Below are 16,421 nucleotides of genomic sequence, written 5' to 3'. Positions count from 1 at the left end.
CAATAATCGTATTTTACTTTTTACGGATTTCTTCCGAAATAACTTTTCATACAGAACAGAATTAACTGAAAATGAATTCAATTCTGCTTAAAGATGGCTAAAAGTATTAAAAGAATGCATTGGCATCGTGTTCTGATATGTTCTAAAAGTTTCAAATGTCTAGCTAGTCGGGAAGTTAGTTAAAAATCGATTGCAAGATTTGTACTGGACAAACAAGAATACGAGCTAATGAAAACGTTATAAAATATACGTTTACTGTAGTTATAGTTCTCGTATATTCGAGTAAGCTACGCCTCGAAGTTTACATTACAAGTGGATTCAAAACAAGTAGTTATTCGTTAAACGTGTGAATACACACCAAAGACTCATACAATTGATCTTGTTAGAGCAACAAAAGTTTAATTCCTTTATTTATTAACACGGCACTATGTTATACGGCATCCCTTTTAAATACATTGTTGAATATTCCACCCCGCTCCATACATACTGCAGGCAATGCATATTATTTCATTTCTAGATTGGATTACGGACTATTTCAACTCCGCACCGGCATAATTACGCCGTAAACTTTACAACACAATACTCCGCTGTTGCTTCAAAGAATCCTTCAGCGCGTTCCTACACACAAAACAGTTTGAAACTTGTATCCAGGTCCGCGCTTGTACCGCATCCTTTCACCAGTACGTACGTAGTATAATTCGCTTCACCTAGTAATTCCGATGGCACGTAAATTTTTAAATTAATATAACCACCAAAAAAATACCAATAACTTAAATTCAACGTAAAGGGTACTTATATATAATACATCCACCCTTTTGAACGTATAATCAATATTCTAATGCATTTAAGTTTTGTACTATTTCATTCGAGTCGTTTTCTGCGACCCGGGTTTCGCCTTTCTGCATCTTCAGGCGCTATATATACTCACCAAAAGGCAAACACACACTGAAAACAAACACTATTAACTTTACTCTAACTTATATAATAAATCAATACAATTAAGTAGGTAAAAACTTTTCACCCGGCTATTAAGCCAAGGATCCATTAAAAAAAGTGTTTGTAAAAAACCTCATACCTTATCAATAATAATACACTCGATAAGCATATAATAAATCGTCAAACTTAATAGATCATTAGTAATTATAAACAATAAAAATTCAAATTACATCAAGTACAGTCGGTCGATATTATTAATAGTATAATCAATAATACGATCATCGAAACATTATGGTATAAAATTTATTGCGAGTACACTATTATGTATACTGCAAATCATAGCCCCCATACTCGCATTGCATCGCATAACTACATGTTTTAGAACCATAATCAACATTAACATTCGATGTAAATTGGCACCGCAGGCGACTTTTTTACTATTCAGTGAATTTGTGATATTATGTGTTTATCTCACTTATCTGGTTGACCTACCACGCCGGGCCCCAAGGCTAGAGCTCTGTCAGACCCCCTTGTGGGGCCCATAGATCCATAATATCAATCTCAAGTGAATCATACGTTATCAGTCAACTTCCGATTCTCGCCGGCAGGAAGCAGTTGAAATTCTTTTGTTCATATCACACTATCAACTCTTGTCTGACGGAAATGATTTAGATTATTCAGATCTATATCGCAATTTTTATCAGAAGCAGGCATGCAAATCTGACCAAACTCATGTCACTCTTGTTTCGGATGCCAAAACTGCAACTGTTTGTTCTTATTTATAAAACTATTATGTGATTATTTTATATTTCTCTATTAATTTATAAACTAGCAAAATATCGGCGATCTACGTAACACTGTATAGGTACTAACATGAGACTTTCTCATCAGTTCAGACGCCTAAATCTATTAATTTTGCATCTTAAGACACTATTCGATGTGATTTTTTTCTCAGAAATGTCTATTACTGTCATTAATTATCTGATAGATACTTTTTTTCTGGACATGAGCCAAAATCAAAAACCTATGTATATTTCTCTATCTACCGTTTAAGCAATACTACATTACCACAAAATGTGTTGGCAGCATTCCCAGCAGGATGCCCGCGGCTGACTCCCGCTGTTAAAATCTACCTGACAAAGGTAACGGCGAACATTTAGAGAAAGAAACTGGTCCATGACACCTACTCTATGGACATAAACCAGAAACCTCACGATCAAGATTTTCATTTATCCAAGTTATATGTAGTTCTCTATCGGAGTATATAATATTTGGTTAAACGTGGAGATACCTTTCCGACTTTTATGATAATTTATTGTCGTTTGCTCAATCCTTTGGGTCGGGTATGCTATTGCGATCTGGTTTCTGGAAAAAAAATATAACTACCTCTTTGTAGGCAAAATTTTGCGGGTTCGTACAGTAATGGATAAAATCTTTCTACTGCTTCATTTGACAAGTTTCTTGATATTTATATTTTTATTCTCTGATGTGACTACACTGCTGGACGAAGTCATTTATTTTAATTTTATTTTCCGTATTTTTCTCTTTGGCTGGTTTTAAAGCGATCAATTTGCCATTTAGTGCCCTTTAGATGCCTCTATTAACCTGATCCGTGCCACGGACGAATTAACTCGCGAAAGCATGTATGTCGCGTCAGGCCACGGACGAATATATTCGCAGGTTCTTTTAAATGTCATATCTTCTGAATAAACATTCTGTGTATATTTTCTAAACAATATTATCATTTTAGTGTGAAAATATTCACGATAAACTTGATAAACATGTTGTGTTGCTAAATTTTCACAAATATTTATCATTCCGTTCCTATTTCATATTTTTTAAAGGATTTATTTTATTCCGAAAATAGCTGGCCTACAAGTGTCCACCTAGTAAAAATTGACTGGCAGTGATAAGGTTAAGAATTACAATACAATATGTAACATTTAAGAATACAACATTATTCAAAGAAGTATTCTTTATAAAGATATTCTTTTTTGTGCTCATTAAGGGTAAATCCAAATCTCATCATACTAATAAGCAGTTAATCACATAATCATGTAGTCTCTGTGCGAGTGCCTGGAATTACTGCATGAATTAGTCTGTAGCTTCATTCTGCGAGCCGGATCCATTAAAATCACAATAGCCATACTTGGCAAATGGTGCCTATTTTGAAAAAGCGTTTGGCGGGCTAATGAGCGTTGCTTTTTGTACGTTCTATTGTATAATTCTGCGGCTTGTAATTTTTCAATATTTTAAATACTTCGCTGAACACTTTTATAATCCTTAATTACACTGCAACGTAATTGCAGTTCCGCATTCAGCGAGGATTGGCTCAACGAAACACGTGCGATGCAATCGCTTCCAATTTGTAATTCGCAAAACGGTTTGCGTCGATTGTGGAAAGCTTTTGTTGAGATTCTGCTACATCTTTATTAAGTTACATTATTTTTTAATTAAGTTCAGATCACGTTTAATAAACTAATAAACTAATAGTGGAATTTCATGGTAAGTAAATAAAACTGCAGCCAACTCAAAATATTTATCAGGCATTATTTTGTAACATCAAATACATGAGAATAAACAGTAAACCACGTATGTATAAAACATACCTACGACCATGTATTTATATATTGTGACATATCTACATACTTAAAGTTAAAACATAAAATGTGAGTACTCCGATACATTGCAGACAAAATCTGAATTAGATTTTTATTTAAATTAATATAATCGATAAATTACAAAGTTGGTGATATGGTCGAATGGAGAATAAATACAAGATAAAAATAACTTTTTATATACAACGTTATTAAATTCTCTGTTGAATAATTATGCTCAATATGCTCAAACTTGTACTTGATATGAAGTAAATATAAAACAAACAAATATAGAATACTGAAATGTCATTTTGACATTTCATTTTGATTTCATCCATAATAACGCACGTATATATTAATAATTTAGTTGCTAGGACCGCCCCCTTAGCAACCAGTAATAGTCTTTTACTTTTTACGGATTCTTCTGAAATAACTTTCCATACAAAACAGAATCAACTGAAAATGAATTCAATTCTACTTAAAGATAGCTAAAAGTATCAAAAGAATGCATTAGCATCGTGTTCTGATATATTCTAAAAGTTTCAAATGTCTAGCTAATCGGGAAGTTAGTTAAAAATCGATTGCAAGATTTGTACTGGACAAACAACCACCGGACAAAAAGAATACGAGCTAATAAAAACGTTGTAAAATTGATAAGGAATTCCTGCAATTCGCTCGTGAAAAGGATGGACTAAACTAGATTACCACACATCATATTGCATAGAGAATATACTGGCCTGTCCAAAAGAAAATTTAAGAATGCAACCTCCTTCATTGAATATTATACAATAAATAGTCTCATAAACATTTCAAACTATTTAAAAAAAATCTTGAAAACATGACCAAACCAGACTTGAAAAAAACGAATGCGGCTAGAATTCCGCTAGATTAAATCAGATATCAGGAATTTGCTGCTTTAATACCAAATCGTACATCATTAAGTACCGCCTTTTGAATGAATACTCATATCAAGTTTTTTAAAACTACCTACTAGATACAAAATACTATACATTTTTAATAAGCATATAGCCTAAGTTTCTTTAAGGCGTCCTTCTTAAGTTACATTTAACTTAATCCGGTCGCATTCCAACATAAAAAGGTTCTCTAGGAACACACCATTGAATTGATAAAGGCTAGTAAAGAAATAGTAGATGGAATGAACTAGTAACTGGATGAATCCTGCATTTAGCAATGAATAGACTTCAGCTGAGTATTAACAATTCGTAGATAACATAATACGTTTCTTTCAACCGTCCCTCAATTGATGATATTATTTCCATGGTACACTTTTCATAAATATATTAACTGGACTGTAGTTTACAACATGGAAGTCAAATGTAATAGTATGAGGTTGTATGTATAATATAATGAATGGAAAAGAGTATAAATAGTCTGTGGAGAGTCATATTTTACCATGTTACCATATTTTTATTAGCTCGTTTTCTTGTTTGTCCCGTACAGATTTTTTCTTGTTTGTCCAAATTTTTTAACTAACTTCCCGACTAGCTAGACATTTGAAACTTTTAGAATATATCAGAACACGACGGGAATGCATTTTTTTAATACTTTTCGCCATCTTTAAGCAGAATTAAATTAATTTTCAGTTAATTCTGTTTTGGATGTTTCGGAAAAAAATCGTTAAAAGTAATTTTTACTACTCACTATTATTGGTTGCTTGGGTCCTAGCAACTAAATTATTAATATATACGTGCGTTACTATGGAAATCAATATGAAATGTCAAAATGACATTTCTGTATTCTATATTTATTATTACATAGAATTGTCAAGTTTATATGATTCAACAGAAATTTTAAAAACGTGGTATGTAAAAAGTTATTTTTATCTTGTAATTATTTTATATGTTTTCATTGAACTAATAATACAAATTGTCGATGGTATTGAAATTTTAAAATCTAACCAACACCATCTGTAATTTGTATTCTTAGTTCAATGAAAACAAATAAGTATGACCGATAAAGTTTGGTGTGCACTATTTATGTCAGATCTCCACAGCCTACCTCCACTCTTCTCTGAACTGGTACTGAACCGATTTTTATGTAATTCATATATATATATATATAAATATTATTTTACTAATCAATGATATAAATAACTGCTGGATCTAGGCGCACACTTTTCTACCCATACATCACCTCACCTTACTACTCTATCGCTGCTATCTGACTACAGCGAACTGAAATGAGCTGTGGCGCTACAAAACTATATGTTGTGCCTAGGTATTATTAACAACGCTTATTAAATGCCAAACATATTCGAAACTACAAAAAATTACCGGGTGGCAGCGCCACCTGTCAACATGTCATAATCAAATATTCACAGCTAAAGAATGCCTCGATTTGAAAACGAATAGGCATTGGTATGTATATATTTCAATAAAGCCGGTATTACGTGTGAGTGAAACAAATATACATGACTAAGCGATTAACTGCAGCGCGTATGAGAGGAATGCAACATTAGGAATCGCGCAACAAAGTCGCAAACTCATGCAAATTTACGTGCGTAGATACAGCTTATACATCCGACAGAGTGACATACAGACACATAATATACATTATATCAATGCACGTAGGTATAATATTGTAATTACAGATAGATTATTTTACCGAAGTATGTCATTTTCAAAAGATAAAATCGCGTTGGATGGCTAAAATGCAATAAAAGAAATTATACCCTGGACATGTTTTCAATGTATTTTTAGTTTGCGTTTAGACCATTTTATAATATGTACCTATCAGTGGCCAAGGGTGACTTTTGGAAACAGGTAGGCTGTGGAGAAAGCACGCTTGTTAGATGTATTTACGGGAAATAAGAAGATAATCCGATATAACTACTGATGAATAGGTAGGTACACAAAAACCGATGAAATTTCAAAAGCTCACTGATGGTATAAAATTAAGCAATTAACTTGATTTATATATTTTCTAGAATATAAACGCAAGATACGCTCAAAAAATATTGAAAATATCCGTTGTTGTGAATCTGTTCGATAACAATTTATAATTTAACCCGTAAACTAGACATTTTAAAATACTTTTATATTTAAAACACAGACTTAGATACAATATCAGATTTCAACTTACATAATTGGCTGAATAAATTGTTTTAGTCTATGAATAAACTAACTGGCAAATAAAAATTACGAGATTAATTATTTATTATTTTTAACAACAATCAATATTTATATGTGGTTGAATCAATATTGAATTATTTTTTTTAATTATCTTATAAATTATTTTGAATAAATCTGCACTTACGTAATATGTAAGCGTAAGCGCTCCTTAAATAGCTTACCAATTTATATGGGCCGCCGCCAATGACGTATTAAATGGACAACTCATTTCATATCGGCGAGCACGAGAAATAGTGCTCGAAACTTATTCACAGATGTATAGGTAGACATCACGTGATCATATGACGTTGCATTTCCATTATACGATATCAAGCTTCGAGAATTTAGAGTAATATAGCCTTTATTGTAACGGCGTATTAATGTCATCGCGTTAGAATTCTCGGGTTACTTACGTCTTCCGGAGATTCAGCGAAACGCTTCCAGGCATTCAGCGAAACGATTCCAGACGCAAACTGGGAATTCTGGCCTTAATTAATAACTTTAAATATTTTTGTAACTCGTTATTTATATTATTATTCTTTTTGTTGTGTGTATAATAAATACATGCCTTTTATCAATTAATAACACAGTTTTGAAGTATGAATACAGAAGAAAGTAGGTACCTATGATAATAATACAAGAGAACGGAGGTAGATAAATATAACAAAAAAAATAGTCAAACACAAATAAATTTTTATTGAACGTCATTTATTCGAGATAAAAACAAGTTATAAAAATATATTATTATTGTATGTTTGACGTATGTATCTTCGTACATTTATTTTCAAACATCCGATACCAGTTTCATCATTACGACATTTTCAACTGAAAGTTGATCCGTGGAAAATGTTATAACAACGATACCCGTATATTATCAAATCATGGTAATGATAACAATGGTATTGTTAATTTAATTATTATGACATAAACAATGAAAACAAAAAAATTTTAAGAAACAAGTTATAAAAAATACACGATAAGCAGACCAAACGTTGCTTAGGGGCGCCACATTATGAGGGGCGGCAAATTATGGAAGAAATACGAATATTACGTAGTTTTGAGAAAAGTTGTTTGTCTAAACAAAATATTCTTTGCTACGGCGCTAACAAACCATACAGTGTACAAATAAATATCAACGAATATGTAATTAGATTTTCACGTTTTGATCATATTGCTTTGCTTAAGATGTTTGAGATTAAACAATAACATATTATGATGGTTATTGAATTGCAATATAATACTTTGGTATAATTTGAAGCGGCGTTTAATAAGAATATTTTGAAACTGAAAATTGATCCGTTGAAAATGTTTTAATGACAAAACCAGTATCAGTTTATTGGAGAAAATATTATTTCAGCATGAAAATGATAACAATTCTATTACTATTTATTTAAATAGTATAGAATCACAACAAGAAATGACAATAAAATCAAGAATGAAATTATAAAAAATACACGATTGACGTTATATTATAGGTGCATGTTTTAATAATTCAGAGAGCAAGCAAACATAGAAAACAACAGAAAGTAAATAGAAATATTCATAAAAAGTAAATGGAGCACATGATATGAGATTTTGTTAATCGACGAAGTCTATTCCTTGTCGTGATGAAATGTTTTATATCAAAATGATCAGAACATATTACACATTCATCCGATGGTGTCCAACATGGATCGCATCTTAATACTCTAAGTATATATCTCCAATGTAATCGCCTTTCTGCTTTGCGAGGAACTCTAAAATTTAATGAGAGATAATAATGACAATAAAACCGCTAAATCCATTGACATAATACTACTATTCTCCCTTCTTCATTATTTCACTTTTTAATTTGTAGCGATTCAATTATAAAAATATATACTTCACAATACATTTATCGATTTCGCAACAAAAAGTATTTTAAATTAAACAAACGATGTCAAAAAATATGTTTAATTACATATAATAAATTGAAAATAATATTACCAGTCCGTTCATGCAAATCAATTAGCTGAAGTACGGTGCAAACAGTACTACCATATTTGAAAAATTGAACGAATATATACCTTACTGTCATTACAATACGGACCAAATTTATAAATCACCATTTGTGCGTTGAGCCCTTATAGGAACGGAGAAATCATCGCTGCCTGCGTAAAAATGTTCGGCCATTTCTGTCAAATTGTTCTGTCATTGAATTGCATCGATATTTTGTATGGGCAGACCCAGCGGTGTCGCCAGACCGCTTGCAAGCGGAATGTTCATTTGAGCGAAGGATACTGATATTAAAATATGAATTTCGCCATCCGGCAGACCCGACACAAAGTGAGTGTCATTTTATTTTCCACATGATTCGTCCATATAAATGTCATTGGCCGCCGCAGACATCTTGAAATAATTATGAGAAACAAACTTCATATAAAAAAAGTTTTCGATTCACGCGAACGTAATCCATAGAATATGTAAAGCAAAACGAGATGTCGCTTATTTTTTTAAACTTTCGAGACATGCCATAAATGGTTCTTATTGAAATAGTGGAAAAGATCGTAAAATTATTATGACAATTATACGATAGATGTCGTTGGGCATATTGAATATATTATTATGTGATTATATTATTTAATATGTCAATATAAAATTAAAAAATATTTTTCTTAAAGGCTTTAAATAATCGCCTAGTATGGAGTCTTCGCCACTGGTACCTATATATTTTTTATAATCAAAATTATTGAACCGAACTCAATATCTCAAGTGCAAATTTAATATATTTTACATATGGTTAATATTTTATCAAGGTAGTACTGTTCGCGTTATTAAGTATACCAATTCTGTCACATTCTGTAGAATCTACTGCGTATTATAAACAGTGTAGCAATGCATAAAATGTAAATAATTTATCACGGGTTTATGTTATATTTTATTACACGTACTGCAAGACTGTGACCCAATTAATCGGCGACATATTATGCAGTTTATTTCAGACAGTTTTCTAAATGGGAAACATAGATAGCACTAGTATTATTAGAATGTGTAATTTTGTCGGATATATTGAAAAAGAAGGGCTCTACTGTTTGCTTGTGATGAATTTTTGATTATTTTTATCTATCATTTTAATTTAGTTATTTCCTCATTTAAAAACTATCATTATTTTTTATAGTTTTAGTAGTTACTAAAATCAAAATAAGTCATTCATATATTTGTTTATTAATATATTATATTGGCAGTCTTTATTTATGATTAGATTATATTTTGTTATGTTGAATGGTGTGGTGGGTATTTGAATTTAAATTATAATAGATTTAAGTTATGTACTATTCCATTTGAGTCATTTTTTGCGACCCGGGTTCCTGGGATAAATAGAGCACAGTTGCAGAGCTTTCTTTAATAGGTGGGTATTAAATTTCTTACATACTTTATTGTATTAATTTATTATATAAGTTAGAATTAATTGTATTGGTAGTCAGTGTGTATTTACCTTTTGGTGAGTGCACATAGTTCCTGAAGATGCTGAAAGGCGAAACCCGGGTCCCAAAAAAACGACTCAAATGGAATAGTACATAATTTAAATCCATTAGAATTTAAAATAATCATAATAAAAACACTTTAATAGTTTTATTCGTGTTCTTTATCCCACAATAAAGTGGGGGACCGAATTTCTGTCCTAATTCTATGTGACAATTCGCGGATTCTTATTGTGAGGAATTTGATATCAATATTTGCAGTTTCAACATAATATGCGTACACGTGAATTTATGTAAGTGAAAAAGTTTACAAACAATCGCATACTTTAGTATAACACAGTTTGGTCTGTGCTAGGGTATATAAATGAATTGTGTGTATTATCTAACCTGGAAACCTGCCAGTTTTTAATGTTTTATTATTTCTCTTTTATTCACAGGGAGACCTCAGCAACTTACAAATTGCACTCTGAGCAACCTGACTAGTGGATCTGCCGAAGTGTCTTGCGAGGCTGGTTTCGATGGAGGACTCCCCCAGCATTTCGTGCTTGAAGTATATGGAAACTCCAGGAGAGATCCACTGTAAGTTATTATTTAATTTATTTAAAAAAAAAATACATATGAACATACAATTACGTTATGTAATAAAACAATATATAAAACAGAGCACACAGAGCAATCATAATAAAATATTACTGAAAATATTATAAAATACAAATTACCACTTAATTAGATAAAAAATAAACGTACAATAAAATCAATATATTATGTACATATTATTACCTATATAAAAAAGTATAAATAACCCAAGAGTAATATTGTTTATCTTTGAATGTGAACCACTACTTTACAATGTGTCTTTGGTAACATAATTTTATACCTTTACCATGGCATCACTTTTTACAATTTTTAACCATAATGTAATATGTATACCCAAAATAATTTTGGGTAATTTTGCATTTTATAATTATAATAAAATGCATTCTTCTATAATCAAATAATATGGAGGTTTGCGTTGGTCATTATAACCATAGTGAGTAGTGACATATATTTTCCTATAAACCAACATGAAAAGTTAGAATGACGTAGCTGATTAATTCCAGAATAATAATAATAAGAATAATAATGAAACTAAAGTATGATCTCTCGACTCATATTTATTTTTAAAATATAAGCGACCCTGTTCTGTTCTATTGCTACCCTTTAAATAAGTTTATTTGAAGCCATAATGATATTATAATGGATATAAAAATTTAATACATACTATATTATAATAGTTGTTGTTTACGTATATATATATGTTATTAGATCCATCGCATAATTTAATTTTAGTACTACATACTGGTGCTATTGGTGAATCTTCATTATTAAAAAAAGTGTGGACATTTTATTTATAATAGTCTTTCCTTCTTACTCCCTCTAAATTACGGTTAAGTAAATGGTTTCCAGACAACCCACAATATTTTTAAAAAAAATCGTAAATAACTTTCCACATTATATGGATGGTTCGTATCTTCCATTTACAGCAGAAATTCTGATGATGATAATAAAGTGGCATGCTCATTATAAGTGTCTTGAGATTTCACTGAATTTGACATCTTTCATTTTCCTTCTTTGTGCGACGCTTCGGGCTAGTTGCATAGTCCATTATCAAAACGTTATGCTATGGCTTATAGCAACGAATATACCTCCAAATTATACTTTACTACATCTTTATGATATAAAATTTGTTCAAAACGCTATGTTAAAAAGAAGGGAGATTATGCGTTGACAGATTCTAACAAAATTCTATATTAATAATTGTACATATCTACCTATATTAATTATCTAGCATATTTTCGTATGAGGTTATTCAGATTCTATTTTCATTAATAAATAATTACAAGATAACTACTTTTTTGTACTTGATAGAAATAAGTACTTAATAAATATTATAGAATACTGAAATGTCATTTTGACCTTTCATATTGATTTCCATAGTAACGCACGTGTATATTAATATGCTAGGACCACCTCCTTAGCAACCAATAATAGTATTTTACTTTTTACGGATTTCTTCCGAAATATCTTTTCATACAGAACAGAATTAACTGAAAATGAATTCAATTCTACCTAAAGATGGCTATAGGTATAAAAAGAATGAATTGGCATCTTGTTCTGATATATTCTAAAAGTTTCAAATGTCTAGCTAGTCGGGAAGTTAGTTATCGATCGCAAGATTTGTAGGTACTGAATAAACAACCACCGGACAAACAAGAATACGAGCTAAGAAAAACGTGGTAAAAAACGTGGTAAAAAACGTGGTAAAATATAATGTTTTAACATATATATATATATTCGTATTGAATAAAGAAATTCTTATTTAACTAATATTCACAAGCTATTAATAAATTTGGTTACTACTTGGCATCATCTATAATAATTAATAATCATGTTAGTAACATTCTTCATTAATTATAAATTTGTTGTCTTTCCAAATGCTGAATTCGAATAACCTCAGATGCCATAATTTCTAAGATTAGCATTATGAAGAATATTATGAGTTTGAATCACATTAGGATCAAATTTTATCTAGTTTTTTCTGAAATAAACATTATATTAAAATCTTCTAAAATAAAATTCAATACGAATTTTGAAACGTTTAATAAACCATTCCATATTTATAAATGAAGATATTTTATTCATTGACGCCTCTGTTTGAAGTATTGGTTTATTTAAACCACTCAGTTGAATAAAAGTGTATTTAAAACGAATGAATGCTGTTTAAATTTCTTTGCATATTTAAAATATTAAACTCTAATGCTGACGATATAATTTTCTCACTTTTGCACTTTCCAGAATGTAATATCACATTTTTACGACCAACATTGCCGTAAAAATAAAAGTTTCCAACAGTTATTGCCATAATAATTTTATTCGTCGGAATAATTCTGCGGAGGGGATTAAGTAACTGAGAGCAACACTTGAAAGACCAGATTTCATCCTTTGAGATACAATAAAATTCCTCACAGTAGAACGAACTTTAATTAAGAGGGAGAACTCAAATAATGAAACGCTATGTTCCCTCTTTTGATTCAATATGGTATTCGATGTCTCAGCCTATTTTTATATTCTCTCGCCGAAATAATTGTTCAGAGTATTTCGCTTTAAATTAATGACAAAGTTAAAAATTCCATACAAAACTTCAATCGCTTTAAGTGTCTAAATTTTTTTAATTGAGTTATAAATTTTTTGCCAACTTTTGATTGAACGGAATTTTAAAAAATATGTCGATTCTTAATAAACTGAAAACTGATTACAAAGAATAAATTTTCATAACTCATTAATTAATTCGCTAGAAAAAATAACATTTAAAACAAGCTACCCTAAATTTTATGATACATGATTACAATATTTTTTTTATTTATTATTAAAAAAAGTACCTTCCTATATGCTAAAAAACTATTTTGAATAACAACTAAATAATTGAAATATCAATTCTTAAATATAGAAAAAGTTGTGAAAAAAAAACATCATGTTGATACTTACATATTAATGCAAAATAAAATAATATATTTATTAGTAAAGTTACACATTCATTGTTTTTCCCAAATATTTTAAATTTTTAATTTAATTTAAAATACTAATATGAAAATTCTACAATGTAGAAAATAATAGTCGTAACATAGTTGTATGGAGATCGATTACATTTCATTTGATTAACTTTCATTTAAGACCAGTTAAAGGACAGTTATTATGTACATATTTATTAAATAAAGAATTATCTACGTCATTTGAAAGAAGGAAAAAGAATATTAATATCATGTACTTACCACAATTGCATTTAAAAAAATATAAAACGATTAAGGTCGCGTGTGATAAAAATGTGATGCATTTATTGACCAAATTACGATACATACAAATAAATACAATAATTTACATTAACGTAACTGGGGTAAATAATATATTTTTTTACATTCTACAATCTACTATTTATCTGATTTCCAAAAACTACCATATGTTATTTTCGTAATAATTTTTAAACTTAATTCGGTTGATAATAATATAATATAAAATTTTTAATAAAATGTATTCATTGTATCCCACAAAACTACGATTAATTAGGCAGGTATTCAGAAAAAAACATACACTCGATAAATTTTATTAAACTACATTATTAATATCATCAGCCGGGGTCAATCCACTGCTGGATGAAGGCCTCCCCAAGCTTCTTCCAACTCTTTTAGGGCGACCCTGTGGCCGATTCGTGCCCCTTGGGTACCACTGGATGACGGCATTTGTCCAGCGGCCGTCCTTTCGGCGAGCAATGTGCCCCGCCCATCTCCATTTCAGCTGTTTGGCAACGTCTATTACATCGCGTACTCTTGCCTGCTTCCTAACCCATTCGTTTCTCTTACGGTCCTTTCGCGTGATGCCCAACATACACCTCTCCATGCCTCGCTGTGCGACTCTTAGCCTTTGGACATCTCTCGTATTGAGGGTCCACGTCTCGCAGCCATACGTGAGTACGGGTAGTACACATTGGTTGAACACCCTACGCTTAAGACATAATGGTAGGTTACTCTTGAAGATACTATTCAGACGTCCGAAAGTACTCCATCCCAGCTTTGTTATTCGAGAAATTTCATCGTGCATGCTTCCGTTTATGGGCACCTGCTGTCCGAGATAGACATAGCTGCTGACTTGCTCGAGTCATTAATACACATAATCGCAGGGTCCGAAAAACAGTTCTTCATCACTTAGTATATTTATTATTTTAGTACTTAGTATATAACCTTATTATATTAAACCTATACCTAGTATATTAAACCTATTAAACCATCACCTAGTATATTAAATATCATTTAATAATACACGGACTTTCATTTTATATCAGTATTATTTAAATGAAGTATAACCATGTCTCCATAAGTTTAAAAAATGATTTAAAAATTGATTATTAAACGCCTTTAAAGTTATTTTTGTAAAAGTACAACAGGTATTTCATTAGAAACTATTATTTCATACTTATTTTACTAAATGTCCACAACTAACACACGCCATATTGAATCAAATTTAGTAGAAATTATATAACAGAACCAAGTTTCAGGGTCATTCAAATTAAATAATAATACTCTACGTGTGAATTATCATTATGACATTGTATACTTTTTCTAATATTTCATAACGCTGCATAATCAAAACACAAATTATTCACCCTTGTTAGCAGTGCGTGTTAGTTAAGCATTATAAATTAGTTGAAACAATACTCCCTGCCCAAATAAATGTCATCATGAAAGAATCGTATTTGTCATTAATAACTGCTCCGTCATTAATATGCTCTATGTCTTGAACGTGCTTTTTTAGCATGACTAATGACGCGTGCTAGTGATGACAAAATTTGCGAGGAAATAAATCGCACCCCCAGTAAAATACTGTAGTAAGTCAAAAATTGGCATTTTGCAGGAGAGCCATTTGAAGTTTCAAATATTCTTTGTAAATACAGGAAAAGTCTGAATGTAAAAATTATTACTCATTTTTATGGAAAAACATGATCTATTTTCAACTGTATTCATCATTTTTCTCTAAAACATATACAAACGGAGATATTTGAATATTTTTGAGTTACGACTGTATTTTATTAGGATATTTGACAATTTCATGGTAAAATTTGAATCAACTCAATACTTTCTATGTAAATTTCCCTACCATTACTCTAATAATTTCAACTAATTTGTTGGGCACTGTAAAGGAAGGTTTTCAAAATATTAAGTTATGGTACAATCTTTAAAGATGTATTGAAAAAAAAAGAAAAATACAATTATTAGTTCAAAACAACAAAAAAATACTTAATTATTTAATTTAATGGAAAAATATTTTTTTTACATAAGATTTTTAATTTTTAAACATCACTTGGAAGAGAAGCAAAAAAATCATAATAAAATTCACGATGTTTAGCGGTGCAGAGGAAAGCAAATCCTTCTTTTTAATTGTCGTTATTTTTGGCCACTCTTGATATACTTTGGATATATTGAGACCATCCATTGGTAACGGTTTACCTATTTGCTGTTGTCGAACATTCAATTTCCTACATTCTTCATGATAACTGGTTTTAAAAAAAATAATGTATGGATAGTCTCTGTCTACTTTTATAACTTTAATCTTCTGCCACAAAACTTTTTCTCCATTTTCATCCGTGTTGTAATTTTTACCGATTTCATCTGCTAGTTTTTTCATGTTGAAAAAATTATTTGTCGTCATGGGTTTAACTATGTATGGTTGTCCTGTTTTCTTACTTGTTTGTACAATGGTAATCATTTGGCTGGGCACAAATATTGGTC

General features: G+C 30.5%; 1 protein-coding gene across 1 annotated transcript in view; it reads left to right on the top strand.

The window, feature by feature from the left end:
• The window catches only part of LOC147066427 (kin of IRRE-like protein 1), a 273,510-nt gene that overhangs the window by 179,395 nt on the left and 77,694 nt on the right, over positions 1–16,421 (top strand). Inside the window, exon 12 of the mRNA XM_085956198.1 lies at positions 10,542–10,683. Within this exon, the coding sequence (XP_085812324.1) occupies positions 10,542–10,683 (142 nt within the window). The remainder of the gene's footprint in view (positions 1–10,541; positions 10,684–16,421) is intronic.

This window comes from Rhyacophila brunnea, unplaced genomic scaffold (assembly GCF_057557595.1).
Source record: "Rhyacophila brunnea isolate RB1 unplaced genomic scaffold, BYU_Rbru_1.0 scaffold_5, whole genome shotgun sequence".
In the NCBI taxonomy this organism is placed as follows: Eukaryota; Metazoa; Arthropoda; class Insecta; order Trichoptera; family Rhyacophilidae; genus Rhyacophila; species Rhyacophila brunnea.
The sequence above is the reverse complement of the archived record's forward strand: the minus strand, read 5'-3'. Positions and strand labels throughout refer to the sequence as shown.